At 47.6% G+C, this 18776-nt stretch overlaps 1 protein-coding gene across 1 annotated transcript in view; it reads right to left on the minus strand.

Moving 5' to 3' along the window:
• Window positions 1-18776, minus strand: part of agbl5 (AGBL carboxypeptidase 5) — a 191252-nt gene that overhangs the window by 38940 nt on the left and 133536 nt on the right. Inside the window, 1 exon segment of the mRNA XM_072498931.1 lies at window positions 8034-8194. Coding sequence (XP_072355032.1) covers window positions 8034-8194 — 161 coding nt within the window.

The following is an 18776-nucleotide window of genomic DNA, read 5'->3' on the forward strand; positions in this document are numbered from 1 at the left end:
ACAAGATGCACCAACGTTCCTTAGGCAGCACCTTCCAAACCCATGACCACTATCATCTAGAATGACAAGAGCATCAGATACATGGGAACACCATCACCTGGAGGTTCCCCTCCAAGTCACTCACCACCCCAACTTGGAAATGTATCACTGTTACTTCACACTCCCTGGGACAAAACCCTGGAATTCCCTTCCTAACAGCACTGTGCGTGTACCTACACCTCAGGGACTGCAGCGGTTCTAGAAGGCAACTTACCACCACCTTCTGACGGGCAAGTAGGAACGAATCACAGAATAATACAGTGCAGAAGAGGCCCTTCAGACCATCGAGTTTGCACCGACGCATGAAAGACACCTGACCTGCCACTGAACCCCAATTGCCATCATGGCCCATAGCCTTGAATGTTATGATGTGCCAAGTGCTCATCCAGGTACACTTTAAAGGCTGTGAGGCAGTCACCATCTACCACCCTCCCAGGTAGTGTATTCCAGACCATCACCGCCCTCTGGGTAAAAAGATTTTTCCTCAAATCCCCCTGAAACCTCCTGTCCCTCAACTTGAACTTGAGTCCCCTGGTAAGTGACCCTTCACCTAAAGGGAACAGCGGCTCCCTATCCACCCTGTCCATGCCCCACTTAATCTTGCATACCTCGATCAGGTCGCCTCTCAGTCTTCTGTGCTCCAGCGAAAACAACCCAACCTCTCTTGATAAGTTAAATGTTCAAGGACAGCACAGCGGCGCAGTTATCATTACTGCCTCACGGCACGGAGGTCCCAGGTTTAATCCCGGCTCTGGGTCAGTGTATGGAGTTTGCACATTCTCCCCGTGTTTGCGTGGGGTTTGCCTCCAGAACTCAAAGATGTGCAGGATCGGTGGATTACCCACGCTAAATTGCGCCTTAATTAGAAAAAATTAATTGGGTATTCTAAATATTTTTTTTAAGAACTAGGAACAGGAGTAGGCCATCTGGTCCCTCGAGCCTGCTCCGCCATTCAATGAGATCATGGCTGATCTTTGTGGACTCGTACACCATATCCCCGAATCCCTTTATTCTTTAGAAAGGGATCTATCTTTTTCTTAAAAACGTTTAAAGAAGGAGCTTCAACTGCTTCACTGGGCAAGGAATTCCAGAGATTCACAACCCTTTGGGTGAAGAAGTTCCTCCTAAACTCGGTCCTAAATCTACTTCCCCTTATTTTGAGGCTATGCCCCCTAGTTCTGCTTTCCCCGACCAGTGGAAACAACCTGCCCGCATCTATCCTATCAATTCCCTTCATAATTTTATATGTTTCAATAAGATCCCCCCGCATCCTTCTAAACTTCAATGAGTACAGTCCCAGTCTACTCAACCTCTCGTCATAATCTAATCCCCTCAAACTCTGGGATCAACCTAGTGAATCTCCTCTGCACTCCCTCCAGTGCCAATATGTCCTTTCTCAAGTAAGGAGACCAAAACTGAACACAATACTCCAGATGTGGCCTCACCAACACCTTATACAATTGCAGCATAACCTCCCTAGTCTTGAATTCCATCCCTCTAGTAATGAAAGACAAAACTCTTAATCACCTTCTTAATCACCTGTTGCACCTGCACACCAACTTCTTTGCGACTCGTGCACCAGCACACCCAGGTCCCTCTGCACAGCAGCATGTTTTAACATCTTACAGTTTAAATAATAATCCATTCTGCTGTTATTCCTCCCAAAATGGATAGCCTCACACTTGGCAACATGGAATTCCATCTGCCAGGCCCTAGCCCATTCACCTAACCTATCCAAATCCTTCTGCAGACTTCCGGTATCCTCTGCACTTTTTGCTTTACCACTCATCGTAGTGTCGTCTGCAAACTTTGCCACATTGCACTTGGTCCCCAACTCCAAATCATCTATGTAAATTGTGAACAACTGCGGGCCCAACACTGATCCTTGAGGGACCCCACTAGTTACAGGTTGCCAACCAGAGAAACACCCATTTATCCCCACTCTCTGCTTTCTGTTAGTTAACCAATCCTCTACCCATGCTACCACTTTACCCTCAATGCCATGCATCTTTAGTTTATGCAGCAACCTTTTGTGTGGCACCTTGTCAAAAGCTTTCTAGAAATCCAGATATACCACATCCATTGGCTCCCAGTTATCTACTGTACTGGTAACGTCCTCAAAAAATTCTACCAAATTAGTCAGACACGACCTACCCTTTGTGAATCCATGCTGCGTCTGCCCAATGGGACAATTTCCCTCCAGGTGCCCCGCTATTTCCTCCTTAATGATAGATTCCAGCATTTTCCATTAAGCTTACCGGCCTATGTCTGCCAGGAGACTCCTGCAACTTTGAAAACCTTACTCATGACCTCACTACTCTCAACCTCCTGTATACTGGAGCTACAATTCAGGTTCCCAATCCCCTGCTGAACTCGTTTAAACTCAGAGGATTGTGAATCTTTGGAATTCTCTACTCCAGAAGGTTGTGGATGCTCCATCATTTATTTAGGGCTGGGATAGACAGTTATTTGTTTCTCAGGGAATCAAGGGTTATTGGGGGGGTGCAAGTGGTGGAAGATTACCAACATAGCCAGAAGTGCAATCAAGTATGATGAATTCAGTGGTTAGAAATGTTAGGCAGGCTTTTGCAGATCAGACAGAAACACCTAAATGTTTCCTTATGTTGAGGAAAGGGAATATCCAATAGACTGAAAAATATTGGGTGGAATTTTCCCAAACAATGGCAAAGTGTCAGGTTCCGACTGAAAACCAGCCCATTTCTCCCCAGAGAAACAGGCAGGTTTTCTGTCGTGGTCTTCCCACACCTTTTTTTAAACACATTTTTTGTGTGAGGGGCAGGGCCTAAAGAGGCCAGCAAGCTTGGCTTCACAGAGATCGGGGGGCCATTTTTAAAGGATGCCCCAATCTCAAATCCTCCTTCATTGCCAGCATTGCACCTGCCCCCATACCCCCTCCCCCCTTCCCAACCGGCATTGGATCTTCGGGCAGCAGCCCCACTACCCCCCCCCCCCCCCCCCCCCCCCCCCTCCCAAATGTCTCTGGTCTTCGGGGCATCAGTGCCTCCCCATCAACGCCATAAATCTAAATCATTTCTGAGGCCTGGAATATACATTTTTCGCATTTGAGACAGACCCCCGCGTCCTGAAACCTTAATGCCTCCCCAGGCTAGACATGTACTGTTTAGGGGTGGTACTGTTGATTAACATGTCATTCAGGTAGACCATCACCGTGGGAATTCCTTGGAGGAGATTATCCAACATACGTTGTAACATAACGCAGGCTGACGCAATACCAAATGGCAATCTTGTGTGCTGAAAAAGGCCTTTGTGGATGTTTATGGTGGCAGAATTCTGGGACTCTTTGTCCAATTCTAATTGAAGGAATGCATGACTGAGATTCATTGTAGGTCAGGTCTCCTGCTAGCTTGGCGCATATGTCCTAGGGCATCGGGTCCTTATCCACCTGGGCAGCCTAATTCATGGTTGATTTGTAGTCCCCACAGATTCCTTTTTTTTCAACTTGAGGGGCAATTTAGCGTGGCCAATCCACCTACCCTGCACATCTTTTTGGGTTGTGGGGGTGAGACCCATGCAGACATGGGGAGAATGTCTCCACAGATTCTTATGGAATGATTCAGCTTGAGAATGAGGAATATGGTTTGCCTCCTCAGACAACTGAACCGACCTGACCATGTCCAGTTTTTCTAATCTCTTACGCTCAGCTTCAACTTTCTGATAAAAGGCATAGGAAACTAGTCTGGCTCTAGAATCAAAATTGACATAGATTTTAGCTTTGACACCTTTAACCGGTCTGGTTTGCCATGGAAAACATCCTCATACCTTCTCAGGAAGTCTTGAAGGAGACCGTTGGAAATTTAAAAAATTTCCAGCCAATTTTGTTGTAACCAGTCCCTTCACACGAGACTGGATCTGTGCCCTTCCATGACAACAGGGATAGATTGGACTCTTGCTCTTTATAAGCCTCTGATGTTGGTCGTCCCAAGGATTTCCAAGGTTCCCCCGGTGTAAGTGGAAGGTTTGACTGCGGTGCTGCTCAAATTTTGTTTGAGCTCCATCATGGATATACTTGAAGTTCTGTTCCCCACAGCGTCACCGAGGACCTGGTGTCAACTACCATTTTCAAAGGTTTGCCGTTTACCTTTAAGATAATTTAAATTGGGGCTGTCTTGTTCAACTGGACTGTGTTCATACGGTACATTGCGTGCTCCTCTTCAGAGCTCTTCTCCACTATGTTCAATGGTGCTGTGGACTACTGCTGCTGTTGTTGTTTTTTTCTGCAATGGCGCATTTTGCCTCGCAGAGCAAGGTTCTTGAATATGACCCGTATAATTACATCAGAAACGCAAATTTTCTCAACAGTGGCAGGTCCCTTGGTGATGGTCTCCACCCCCCCAGCAGTTGCCCTCTGTCTTAGGTTGACATTCTGTTCTTTTCCCGGTCCAGTCCCAAATACCATGTCTGGTTCTCTGCTGTGTCTGTTGATCCTGCCGCGTACCCTGTGGCCATGCCGCCCCATACTTGATTGACTTCTCCTTCAGCCATGCTTTGGATCTCAGTGGCGCCTTTTTCAGTGCACAGTGCACTGCGTCGCCTGAGCCATAGAACATGGAGCATACAGTGCAGATGGAGGCCATTTGGCCCATCGAGTCTGCACCGACCCACTTAAGTCCTCACTTCCACCCTATCTCCGTAACCCAATAACCCCACCTAACCTTTTTCTTTGGACACTAAGGGCAATTTAGCATGGCCAATCCACCTAATCTGCACGTCTTTGGACTGTGGGAGGAAACCGGAGCACCCGGGGAAAACCCACGCAGACACGGGGAGAACGTGCAGACTCCTCACAGACTGACCCAGCGGGGAATCGAACCTGGGATCCTGGCGCTGTGAAGCCACAGTGCTAGCCACTTGTGCGACCGTACTGCCCATCTCCATCACTTTTTTCCAACGTCACAGTAGTTTCAGGCAGGAGTTTCTTTTGGATGTTGAGATCATGGAGTCTACAAACCAACCGGTTGCACAGCATATCACTGAGTGCACACCTGAACTCACAGTGCGCAGTGAGCTGACAAAGCCTGGCTATGAAGGATGAGATGGACTCTTCAGGGTCCCTAACTGCAGAGTTAAATTTATATCATTGTAGGATAATCAAGGGCCTTGGGTTAAAGTGTTCTTTGACCAACATCTTCAGCCAGAGAGTGGTGGGTCTGTGGAATTCATTGCCACAGAGGGCAGTAGAGGCCGGGACGTTGAGTGTCTTTAAGACAGAAGTTGATAAATTCTTGATTTCTCGAGGAATTAAGGGCTATGCAGAGAGAGCGGGTAAATGGAGTTGAAATCAGCCATGATTGAATGGTGGAGTGGACTAGATGGGCCAAATGGCCTTACTTCCGCTCCTATGTCTTATGGTCTTATGGTCTAACATGACTCTCTGATCAAAGGTCTTTGAGTCTGGTGCCTCCGGGAACAGAGGTTCCTAATTAAATTATAAGTTTGAGGCCCGCAAATTGTCAGAAGCATTACCTTCTGCTCGTCTTCCCCTATAGTCTCGGTCACGGTGAAGAACTGCTCTAAACTTCAGCCCCTTGGTCAAACAAGTCTAGTCTACCGATAATAGGCATTTTCACTCACATTTTGATAGTTCCCGACTCTCGTTGGCCCGTCTTTCTTTTTCCAATTGCTCCTTCCTTCCCCCCTCGAATCACGACTGCGGGCTGCGATCAAATCCTTTACCGTGTCATAAGGGCACTAGTTTAGGGGCATTATTGATGGGGCCTCTGCCGTTCTCGCCGGTCAGGTACTCCGTAAGTCCATCATTGGTGGCAGCCCTGAGGGTGTGGGGACAGTGGTGGCAGCACCTGAAGCTGGAAGATGCCTCGGTTTGGGCTCCGATTTGTGGGAATCAATGGTTTGTTCCAAGAGGTGGCTGGAAGCGGAGTTCCGGGGGTGGCTGGAAGCGGAGTTCCGGGGGTGGCTGGAAGCGGAGTTCCGGGGGTGGCTGGAAGCGGAGTTCCGGGGGTGGCTGGAAGCGGAGTTCCGGGGGTGGCTGGAAGCGGAGTTCCGGGGGTGGCTGGAAGCGGAGTTCCGGGGGTGGCTGGAAGCGGAGTTCCGGGGGTGGCTGGAAGCGGAGTTCCGGGGGTGGCTGGAAGCGGAGTTCCGGGGGTGGTGGGATTGAACGGTTTGAGGGCAGCTTCTTGAGCTTGGAGGGACTGGTAGAGGAGTATGAATATGACCCAGTGACCAGTACTTACTGGTGCAAAACTATGTGAATAAGCAGGCACCGTCCTTTCCTGAGCTGCCGCCCCGGGGTTGCAGGGCAAGGTGGTGTCGAAAACAGGGGTTTGTGAGGGCAGGGTGACGGAAATTTACAAGGAATAAATGGACTGGGAGGGTACCCTGATAGGAAAAGTTAAGCGGGAGAAAGAGCTGGGCAGGGTGTTGGAGGCTGGGTTATGGGAGAAGGCTCTGAGGAGGGTGACTGCATCCTCTTGTGTGCTAGCCCTGTGGACTACTTCAAATTGAATGAGGCTAACTCATTCAATTTGAAGTAGTCCACAGGGCTCATATGACAGTGGCCAGAATGAGCAGGGTTTTTAATGGGGTGGAGGATGGGCGGTGTGTGGGGGGGCCCCACGAACCACGTCCACATATTTTGGGCCTGTTCGAAGCTGGAGGGATTTTGGCACGCTGCCAGGGGAGGTTGTGGAAGCAGATACATTAACGGGGTTCAAAAAGAATCTTGACAAATACATGGATAGGTTGGGTACAGAGCTATACGGCACTAAGAAATGCTGAGGGTTTTGGCTAAGGGTGGTATTGCCGGTACAGGCTTGGCGGCCCGAAGGGACTGTTCTTGTTCTTTGTTTTGGTTTTGGTTGTGTTTGATGTATAGATATAAATGCCTTCGTTAAAAACATTTTTTTTAAAAGACATTTTTACCGCATCGCCAATGTGGTAGCTTGAGAAACACTCTGGAGATTTCCAGTAGTAACAAAGGGGTATGTTAATGAAAGGAAAAGGCTGGTAAGTATATAGGCACAAAACACAATAGGATGGGTCTTGTCGCTTCGGTTCCGGGGTCCACACTGCCTGGGCCCCTGCTCCCAGGCCCGCGTGCAACCTCGCTATTGCCCAGAGTTTGTGTGCTTCTGTGCGATTGGCCCTGAGCTGGTCGTGTGGTCTGCCAAACCGCACCTTTAAATGGGCCTCGCTACCACACCAGCCCACACCCTGCTCATCCCCAGCTACCCCCACAATACAGCCCTTAGGTCTATTGAGTCCCTTGAGTTGCCAATTAAAGACCACATTCCACCTCTGCCGCAATAATACATGCAGCCAGGGAACATACAAATAAACGAAACAGGAGCTGAAGCAGGCCATTCAGCCCTTCCAGCCTGTTCTGGCATTCAATAAGATCATGGCTGATCTGTTTGAATGGAGTTCCACTTTCCCAACTGCCCCCAATAACCCTTGATTCTCTTGCCCAAAAGAATCTGTCTACCTCTCGCTTACAAATATTCAGTGACTCTGCCTCCAGCACCTTCAGAGTTGCAAAGTTTCACAACCCACAGAGAGAAGGAAGGTGGCCAGCCAGCAACCTTAACAGCTCGAGCTAAAAGGCAGGAAGGGGCAGCTCAATTAAAAATCCCGTGCCAAATGTGCGCCATCCATACCCTTTGGTGCTTCCGCCCCCAGCCTCTAACCCCCCCCCCTCGCCCACACTCTTCCAACTACTCACTAGGGGTTCTGAACCCTCCCTGACTAAAATCTCTGGACTTGCCTTCAAGGTATCTTCTTTCTCCTGAAATCTGCATGTAGTCCCAGCAGTGGTCAGTCCTTGCTTCTGGCGCTGCTGGGACTACAAAAGGGCTGCCAGCCAATCTGATTGAAAACAGTGTGTAGGGGTTAAGGGTGTTTTTTCAAAGCGATACAGAAACAAATAGCAGTGTGCCTCAAAGTTAAATTCTGCCACTTCTGTTCACACTAATTCAAACTAGGCATTTTGCACTTACATCCTTTAGACTCTTGTGTAACATTTGGCTGCACGCTTTTCCACACTTTCAGCATAGGATTATGACTGGCTGTGCTGGGGATCAGGCGCAGGTTTCCCTGCGATGTAAGTACATCACATTTTCTCACTGGAATTCCACTTGGTCTCAGCTGTTGTCCAGAACTGTGAATGAAAAGAAAACAGAAGCCAACATTTGCAGCGTGACCACTGACCACAGACAAAAGATTGCAAAATTTATAGTTTGAGTTCTGAAAGGATACTACTTATGAGGAAAAAATAAACTCTGTATATGCCAGTATTAGCTGAATATATTGTCTATCATTGTGATTAAAATTATGTTTAGTATGCATCCATAGAACAAGAGTGGTTGAGGACTCTGGGCCTGTACTCAATGAAGTTTAGAAGAATGAGGGGGGATCTCATGGAAACTTACAGAACACTGTGAGGCCTGGATAGAGTAGATGTGGAGAGGATGTTTCCACTAATTGGAGAGACAAGAACCTGAGGGCACAGCCTTAAACTGAGACGAGGAGGAATTTCTTCAGCCAGAGGGTGGTGAATCTGTGGAACTCTTTGCCGCAGAAGGCCGTGGAGGCCAAGCCACTGAGTGTCTTTAAGACAGAGACAGATTGTTGATTAATAAGGGGATCAGAGGGCAGCACAGTAGTGCAGTGGGTTAGCACTGGGACTGCGGCGCTGAAGACCCGTGTTCGAATCCCGGCCCCGGGTCACTGTCCATGTGGAGTTTGCACATTCTCCCCGTGTCTGTGTGGGTTTCACCCCCACAAACCAAAAGATGTGCTGGTTAGGTGGATTGGCCACACTAATTTGCCCCTTAATTGGAAAAAAATAATTGGGTATTCTAAATATATTAGAAAAGAAAAGGGGATCAGAGGTAATGGGGAGAAAGCAGGAGAATGGGGATGAGCAACATATCAGCCATGATTGAATGGTGGAGCAGACTCAATGGGCCGAATAGCCTAATTCTGCTTCTACATCTTATGGTCCATAGATCACAGACAACAATTGGAGGGTGTGGGAAAGTATATCCAATGAGCTTGTAGGTATAACACAAGCCAATTCATCATTTTAAAACTGGACATTCTTCCATGATCCCATTCCAAATCCAGAGTGTTCGGAGCAAATATAGTGAGAAAATTGTACAGGATAGTTGAATGTCAGCTCCCAGTCTTACCCTAAACTATCCTTTCTCCTATTACATTCCAGAAGAGAAGGCCACTGCCCCATTGGATGTAATCATCAGTGGGAAGGCAGAGCCGAATACCCCAGTTCCAGAGCATTACCATCCTCAGAAACTATGCAGAGGAATTTGACAGGTTCTCAATTGCTGAGAAGTTGTGCTGTCTACTATGCCATATGTGAAAAAATCCAAGTATTTGTTGCCCAAAGGAGGGCTCAAAACTAACCTCCTTCAATCCACTTACACCTGAGTGGTACTAAGCTTGCCTAGTTTCTTTATTATCTATTAATGGCTTCACCTCTCACTTCTGCAATGTTACGTCTGGTGTCTCCTTGGCTTCTCCTGTTTCTCATTTACATGCTGCCCCTTAGTGACATCATCCAGAAATACAATGTCAGTTTTGACATGGCAGCATGGTGGTTAGCACTGCTGCCTCACAGTGCCAGGGACCCGGGTTCGATTCAACCTGGGGTGAGACTGTGTGGTGTTTGCACATTCTCCCCGTGTCTGTGTGGGCTTCCTCTGGGTGCTCAGGCTTCCTCCCACAGTCCAAAGATACACATTTTAGGTGGATTGGCCATACTAATTTACTCCTTTGTGTCCAAAAGGTTAAGTGGAGTTATGAAGATAGGGTTGGGACGTGGATCTAGGCAGGGTGCTCTTTCGGAGGGTCGGTGCAGACTCGACGGGCCGAATGGCCTCCTTCTGCACTGGATTCTATAATTCTAAGTACCCCAATGACAACCAGCTCCATCTCGCCCTATCTCTCTCAGCTCTCTAAATTGCCAGACTGCCAGTCAGACATGCAATCCAGTACTTGTTGAGCAGAAACTTACTCCAATTAATTATTAAGACGGAAGCCATTCTCTTCAGGCCCCACTTTGTTACCCAACCCTGACTCCATCGCTCTCTCTGACAACTGTCAGAGACTGAACCAGACTGTTTGTAATATTGGTATTAAGTTTCCAACCGGGGACGTACCGAACATTTGAGTCACTCCATTGAGGGCTGCACACCTCCAAACCCCCCGACGGGGATGCTGAGATTAAACTGTCCCTCGATGTCAGTGGTGGGGACGATAGTCGAGGGGAGCTGTAAGCACTAGTAGGACTGGGAGAGATCATGGAGAATATCAGCTCCATGCAGGCGGGGAAGGCACCGGGACCCCACGGGTTCCCGACGGACATCTATAAGAAATTCACACCAGCCCTTGCCCCACACCTAAGGGACATGTTTGCAGACTCGATGGCGAGGGGCACCCTGCCTCTAACACTAACACAGGCCACAATATCACTGATACCCAAGAAAGACACGGACCCGACGAAATGTGGACCATATGGACCCATTTCACTGCTGAATGTAGACGCAAAGACACTCACATACGTCCTGGCCAAGAGACTGGAGAACTGCGTACCAGAGGTGTTCGCAGAGGACCAGCTGGGCTTTGTCAAGGGTAGGCAGCTAACTGCGAACATCAGGTGGCTGCTGAATGTGATACTAACGGCATCCGGGGAGAGAACGCCAGAGGTGATCGTCTCCCTGGATGCAGAAAAGCCTTCGACCGAGTCAAATGGAAGTACCTCATCGAGTTACTGGAGTGGTTTGGGCTAGAGACAGGGTTCATCTCATTGGTGAAACTCTTGTACAACACCCCCAAGGCGAGCGTTCAGACCAACACCACCAGCTCTGAATACTTCCAGCTACACAGAGGCACAAGGCAGGGATGCCAACTGTCCCGCTCTTGTTCACCCTGGCAAATGAATAACTGGCTATCGCTCTGCGAGACACGAAAATCTGGAAGGGTATACAAAGAGAAGGCAGAGAGCACAGAGCCAGAGGATCCCTACTCTGCAAAGGAGGAAAAACATGGGACAAACATCCTTGCCAAATCTGCAGTACTATCACTGGGTGGCCACAGCTGAGAGGGTGAGGGGGTGGATACGAGAGCCAACTGCGGAATGGGTGAGGCTGGAGGAGTCCTCCTGCAAGGGAACGACCCTCCAAGCACTCACCACAGCAGCGCCCCCATCCCCCCACATTAAAGCAAACATCCAGACCAGTGGCGGTAGCCACATTGAAGACGTGGAATCAAATGAGGCAACATTTCAGCCTAACCGAGATGTCCCCCATGGCCCCATCTGTGGCAACTACAAATTCCCACCAGTCATGCTCGACGCCATCTTTAAAAAGTGGAGACAAGAAGGGGGACGTTAGCGGTTAGGGACCTATACATAGGGGACAGACTCATGACCTTGGACAAACTAACAAGAGGACATGGACCTACCGACGGGGCAGGAGCGGAAATGGCAAGGTACCCTGGGGCCCCGATAGATACTCTCTGAGAAGAGCTAATCACCACGGACAATAAGAAAGGGGGGAACTGTGGGAACATATACGGATGGTTACTAGACAGGGCAAGAGTACCACTGGCCGAAACTAGATGGAAATGGGAGGACGAACTGGGTACGGAAGTGGGTTGGGGACTCTGGAGCGAAGCACTGAGCAGGGCCAACTCCACTTCCTTCTGTGCTAGGCTAAGCCTAATGCAGTTTAAAGTGATGCACAGAACCCACATGAGCATGTTCTTCCCGGAGGTGGAGGACAAATGTGAACGGTGCCAGGGAGGCCCGGCCAACCACGCTCACATGTTCTGGACATGAGTCTCGTCGGATTCTGGACAGCCTTCTCCGAGGCGATATTCAAGGTTGTGAGGGTGGAGGCGTGCCCGAGAGTGGCAGTCTTCAGGGTATCAGACCAGACAGTCCTTCATATGGGAAAGAGAACCAACTCATGCCGGAGAATCCTGCTCGCCTACCATTCGGCAGCACCACCCACAGCGGCTGACTGCCTGCAGACCTGGTGGAATTTTTCCACCTGGAGAAGATCAAGTTCCCCATCCGAGGGTCAGACGAGGGCTTCCACAAAGTGTGGGGGCCATTCAGTCTGTTCCAAGACCTAATCGAGGCAAACAGCGACTAGGAAGAGGGGATGGGTGGACAGAGAGAGAAAGACAAGGGATGGCACGTATAAGAGCCAGGGCAGAGGGAGCGGGGGTGGGGGGAGGGGGGGGGGTGCAGTGGAGGGAAGGGGTTCCAAAGATGGCACGAAACCAAGCATGGAGGGCAAGGGGAGGAGGGGAAGGGCCACGCAGCCCCCCTCCCAACACCAAACAACAAACATTTTAAAACCCCAGCAGGGTGCAAAGGAAACAAACAAAACATGCCTCCAACAGGGAAGGGGGGGGGGAAAAAAAAAAAGAAAAAAAAAAAGAAAAAAAAAAATCGCTTGTAAAAATTGTATATAAGACATGAACTGGCTTGTAAATATCAGACACACTTGAGCTGCTACTTTGTAAATGCCATGTTCTTTACATATCAAACTGTTATACTTTTAAAGTTGAAAATGCCAGTAAAAATATTTAAAGTAAATTTCTGACCACGTATCCACACCATCACCAATACTGCCTATTCCACCCTTATACCTCTGCCCGATTCCACCCCTTTTTCAGCTCATTTGCTGCTGAAACCATCATCCATGACTTTGTTCCCTCTTGACTCCATTACTCCTGGCTTTCCTCCCATAGCCTGGCTGCTATAAACTGGAGATCTTCCAAAACTCTGTTACCCCATTCCAACTCACACCAGTTCCTGTTCACCTCTCATCCCTGTTCTTACTGACCTACATTCTCTACTGGGTAATCACCCTTCTTTGCAAATCCTTTTATCTTTGAAATCTGTTTCAGCCCTACAATCCTCAGAGATTCTACACTCCTCTAATTCAGCCCCCTTAAGCATCCTCCATTTTAAAAATTCCACCGTGGGAGACCGTGCTGTCAACTGCCTAGGCCCTTGTTTCCTAAATTTCTCCATCTCTCTATCTCTCTCCTTCCTCCTTCAAGACACTTCTTAAAAACTACACTTCTGACCAAGCCTATAGGCATCAGCCCTAACATCTCTTTCAAGAGGCTCGGTGCCAAATGTTCTTCTGAAGCATCTCAGGATGTTACATTATATTAAAAGGCACTATCTAAGAACAAGTGGTAGCAATAACTTGCCAGGCCTCGTCAGATCTTTCAACTTATTCTGGCAATGCTTAGGCAGTGCAACATCTGCCCTTTTTACATCTTCCCTTCTTACCATCCAGGAATCCAAACACTCCTTCCAGGTGAAACAGCGATTTACTTGTACTTTTTTTTAGTTTAGTCTAATGTATTTGCCATATCCTCTATACTGCGGAGACCAAACAAAGATAAGGTGATCGCCCTGCGGAGCATCTTAATTTAATCCACGAGTGATCCCAGGCTTTCGGTCACTTGTCATTTAACTCGCGGTTTCACTCCCACTGATCGTTTTCCTCGACCTCCTACATTGTTCAAATGAAACTCAATGCAAGCTTGAGGAACAGCACCTCATTTCAGTTAGACACTTTACAGCATTCCAGACTCAATATTGAGTTTAACAACTTCAGATCATAACTCTGCCTCTTTTTTTGGATGCTACCTGGTGGCAGTGACTCAGCCTTCTCATTTACACTCCTCCAGATGTTTCCGTCTCACATTCCCATCTTTTTTTCACCTTGGGTTGGCCTCCTTTTTGTCTCTTGCCTTCGCCTGCCACCTGGTCAGAGGTCTTCCCTTTTGTTCTTCCCTCCTCTTCCCCCTTTTCCCTGCCTGGTTTAAAATAAGGGCTCTGGTTCTGAAAATGTTTCACTAACCTGAAACATTTTTTTTTTTTTTTAATTCCAATTAAGGGGCAATTTAGCATAGCCAAACCACCTACCCTGCACATCTTTGGGCTGTGGAGCTGAGATCCACGCAGACACAGGGAGAATGTGCAAACTCCACACGGACAGTGACCCGGGGTCGAACTTGGGTCCTCGTGAGGCAGCACTGCTAACCACTGAGCCACCCTCACTAACCTGAAGCATTAACTCTGTTTTTCTCTCCCCATAGACGTTGGCAGACCTGATGAGTATTTCCAGCATTTTCTATTTTGCTAGTTATTGTGTTAGTTTTCACTAATTAGTCACTTTAACAGCAATATTATCATTGTCTGTTTTAGTCAGTGCTAAATACAGAATTGCAGTAACACTATCAAAAGAAAATTTGGTGACAAAAACATTTTTTCCCAAAGCTCATGAATATTGTCACATGGTAGGCCAGTGGTTAGCACTGTTACTTCACAGCTCCAGGGTCCCAGGTTCGATTCCCGGCTTGGGTCACTGTCTGTGTGGAATCTGCACATTCTACCCGTGTATGCGTGGGTTTCCTCCGGGTGCTCCAGTTTCCTCCCACAGTCCAAAGATGTGCAGGTTAGGTGGATTTGCAATGCTAAACTGCCCTTAGTGTCCAAAAAGGTTAGGTGGGGTTATTGGATTACGGAAATAAGGTGGAGGTGTGGGCTTAAGTAGGGTACTCTTTCCAGGGCAGCGTACGGTGGCGCAGTGGTTAGCACTGCTGCTTCACGGCACCGAGGTCCCAGATTCGATCCCGGCTCTCGGTCACTGTCCGTGTGGAGTTTGCACACTCTCCGTGTTTGTGTGGGTTTCACCCTGTAGCCACCTGGGTTGGCCACTTCCCGCCTTCCAGACTTAAAATGGAGATCCGCAAAGAATGCAGGGAAATTCAGTCAAGCCATGAAAAACAAGCAGGTGCAAAGTTTCCTGTGTATTAGAACTTGCAGAAACCCAGACAGCACTGAAACCAACAGCCATCTGCATATTAATGAGCGATCCCCAGGAACAATTGAAACATTTAAGGTAAATAAGGCCAAGCCAGACTCCTCGGCGCCAGCAGGAGCCAAGACCAAGGAAGGCCAATGGACACTCAGGAACCGCCCAGCGATCAGGGAACGGCTCCAGTATTGGAGAAATCAATCCAAGTGATCGGAACTCAGTCCAATCACTTGTAACTAGATACGGGGTCCGCCCCGAACGGCGCAAAGCCCCTGGGGACTATAGAGTCCCCAAGTTCAATTCGTCCTTCTTGGCAGGGCCACTCAGCAGCTCGAAACAACTCTTGACAGTGACCTGCCTAGCCGCTGCATCAACCAAGTAAGTCTCCAGTCAACGCACGCTATGAGATAGGCGCTCCTAACTATCAGACTCAGAATCGAACGAAAGGCCATTTGTTCCCCTGACCTGGTGGGCCAGTTCTAAAGCTAAGTATAGGCCTATAGTGTTAGAGATAGTCTAGTAAATAGAGTTTTATGCATGAGTAGCGATTGACTGTGTATAATGAATGTGTTTTGATTTGAATCTTACTAACTGGTGCATTGAGTTATTGATCAGCACTTGAACTTGAACCTCGTGGCGGTATCATAAAGATACCTGGCGACTCTAGAGCAAAGGTTATTGAAACAGAGCAAATTAAGTAAAGACACAACGAGCAACAAATTAAGAGCCAACCAAAGTTAGCAACAGCCCCCACAACCCAAAAGATGTGCAGGGTAGGTGGTTTGGCCACGCTAAATTATCCCTTAATTGGAAAAAATGAATTGGGTACTCTAAATTTATAAAAAAAAGTAGGGTGCTCTTTCCAAGGGCCGGTGCAGACTAAATGGGCCAAATGGCCTCCTTCTGCATTAAATTCTATGATTCTATGAAACTGTTCTTTATTTGTGAGGTTAGTAATCAAACTGTTTTACCTGGTCATATGCATTGTCATTAATTGAGCAGACCTTATTTTGAATTTGTTAATAATTCTTTAGTTACAAAGTGACATATTTCACAAAGGTCATTCTGTTGAGTACTATATCTAGATTTCAACACTAAAATCCCAGTGTGGTCTTATTGTGGATGAATTCACTTCACAGTCAAAGGAGAACATAGAACATAGAACATAGAAAATACAGCACAGAACAGGCCCTTCGGCCCACGATGTTGTACCGAACCTTTGTCCTAGATTAATCATAGATTATCATTGAATTTACAGTGCAGAAGGAGGCCATTCGGCCCTTTGAGTCTGCACCAGCTCTTGGAAAGAGCACCATACCCAAACTCAACACCTCCACCCAACACCAAGGGCAATTTGGACATTAAGGGCAATTTATCATTGGCCAATTCACCTAACCCGCACATCTTTGGACTGTGGGAGGAAACCGGAGCACCCGGAGGAAACCCACGCAGACACGGGGAGGACGCGCAGACTCCGCACAGACAATGACCCAAGCTGGAATCGAACCTGGGACCATGGATCTGTGAAGCAATTGTGCTATCCACAATGCTACCGTGCTGCCCTTAAGAACAAATAAATCTACATTATATCATTTTACCGTCATCCATGTACCTATCCAATAGCTGCTTGAAGGTCCCTAATGTTTCCGACTCAACTACTTCCACAGGCAGTGCATTCCATGCCCCCACTACTCTCTGGGTAAAGAACCTACCTCTGATATCCCTCCTATATCTTCCACCTTTCACCTTAAATTTATGTCCCCTTGTAATGGTTTGTTCCACCCGGGGAAAAAGTCTCTGACTGTCTACTCTATCTATTCCCCTGATCATCTTATAAACCTCTATCAAGTTGCCCCTCATCCTTCTCCGCTCTAATGAGAAAAGGCCTAGCACCCTCAACCTTTCCTCGTAAGACCTACTCTCCATTCCAGGCAACATCCTGGTAAATCTTCTTTGCACCTTTTCCAGAGCTTCCACATCCTTCCTAAAATGAGGCGACCAGAACTGTACACAGTACTCCAAATGTGGCCTTACCAAAGTTTTGTACAGCTGCATCATCACCTCACGGCTCTTAAATTCAATCCCTCTGTTAATGAACGCGAGCACACCATAGGCCTTCTTCACAGCTCTATCCACTTGAGTGGCAACTTTCAAAGATGTATGAACATAGACCCCAAGATCTCTCTGCTCCTCCACATTGCCAAGAACTCTACCGTTAACCCTATATTCCGCATTCATATTTGTCCTTCCAAAATGGACAACCTCACACTTTTCAGGGTTAAACTCCATCTGCCACTTCTCAGCCCAGCTCTGCATCCTATCTATGTCTCTTTGCAGCCGACAACAGCCCTCCTTACTATCCACAACTCCACCAATCTTCGTATCGTCTGCAAATTTACTGACCCACCCTTCAACTCCCTTAACAAGTCATTAATGAAAATCACAAACAGCAGAGGACCCAGAACTGATCCCTGCGGTACGCCACTGGTAACTGGGATCCAGGCTGAATATTTGCCATCCACCACCACTCTCTGACTTCTATCGGTTAGCCAGTTCGTTATCCAACTGGCCAAATTTCCCACTATCCCGTGCCTCCTTACTTTCTGCATTAGCCTACCATGGGGAACTTTATCAAATGCCTTACTAAAATCCATGTACACTACATCCACTGCTTTACCTTCATCCACATGCTTGGTCACCTCCTCAAAGAATTCAATAAGATTTGTAAGGCAAGACCTACCCCAAGAACACCGCATATCTTTACAAAAGGGGTGAATTTTGAAACTTTTCCCTCAATCATATACAATCTTCTTTTTAAACAGTAGACTTACTTTTCAGTATTTATATTGGGTACAATTATATTCATGACGCAAGACATAATTCTACAAAAAACGATACCATTTAATGATGGTAGGTCACAGAGAAAGATATGAATTAAAACTGCTAGTTCGGACATATGGTTGCCAAGATTTCCAACCGCTTTGGCTTCTCTTTCCTTCTGTCAGGGTCCGTTGTAGACAAAAATGGATAGAGCTTGATTGCCATGATTAGCCAACAACTCCATTGTCGTTGTATCGTGCAACTACCAGCATGGTAGAAGGCACCCAAGGTGGAACTTGTTATTTCCGTCCAGCAATTTCTATACTTCTATGTTGTTCATGTTGGAGAAAGGAGCATGAAGTAACACAACCGTGGCTTCACTCTAACGAAAAGTTACAAAGTTAGAAAAAGTAGTATGCCTTTCTGAACATGTTAATTCATCACAATGCACAAATGAGAAACAAATTATAAATGCTAAAAATCTGAACAAGAGCAGAAATTTCAGGAAACGTACATGTCAGGCATGTTAAAGAAGGAGAGTTTAAAAATTTGGTTAAAACCCATAGCCAGAACTGAAAACTTAAGCAACACCTTTTACAGCCATAATCTACAAGGCAGATTCTACAGAAAGAAAGCATTGTAAGACTTCCGATGATGGCCATGGTGTGAGTGGTCGCACACAGGGCAGCTCCAGCTGAGAGCTGAGATATGTCTGGAGGCACAGGGTTTGCAGATCCGGAAGATGGAGAAGACCACAGTGATCGGGTGGTGGTGGAGGTGGGGCTGCTGGGGTACCTTTGTGAAGGCAAAGGTAGAGGAGCAGAGGAACAGAACCTGGGCATTGTAGTCCTGCCTAAGGGTGTGGATGTGCAAGTGCCACGAGAGAAGTTTCAAGGATGATAGTGAGGCTGGTGCCGGAGGGAATGCTGGACAATGCCCAGGGGTGAACAAGGCGCAGATCCCCAAGGCAGAAGCTGAGAGCGGGGGAGCCTCTGCAGGTGGTGATTGTGAAACTCCATAAGTTTGTGGAGAAGGAAATGATCCTGCGAT

The sequence above is a fragment of the Scyliorhinus torazame genome, chromosome 4 (assembly GCF_047496885.1).
Source record: "Scyliorhinus torazame isolate Kashiwa2021f chromosome 4, sScyTor2.1, whole genome shotgun sequence".
NCBI lineage: Eukaryota > Metazoa > Chordata > Chondrichthyes > Carcharhiniformes > Scyliorhinidae > Scyliorhinus > Scyliorhinus torazame.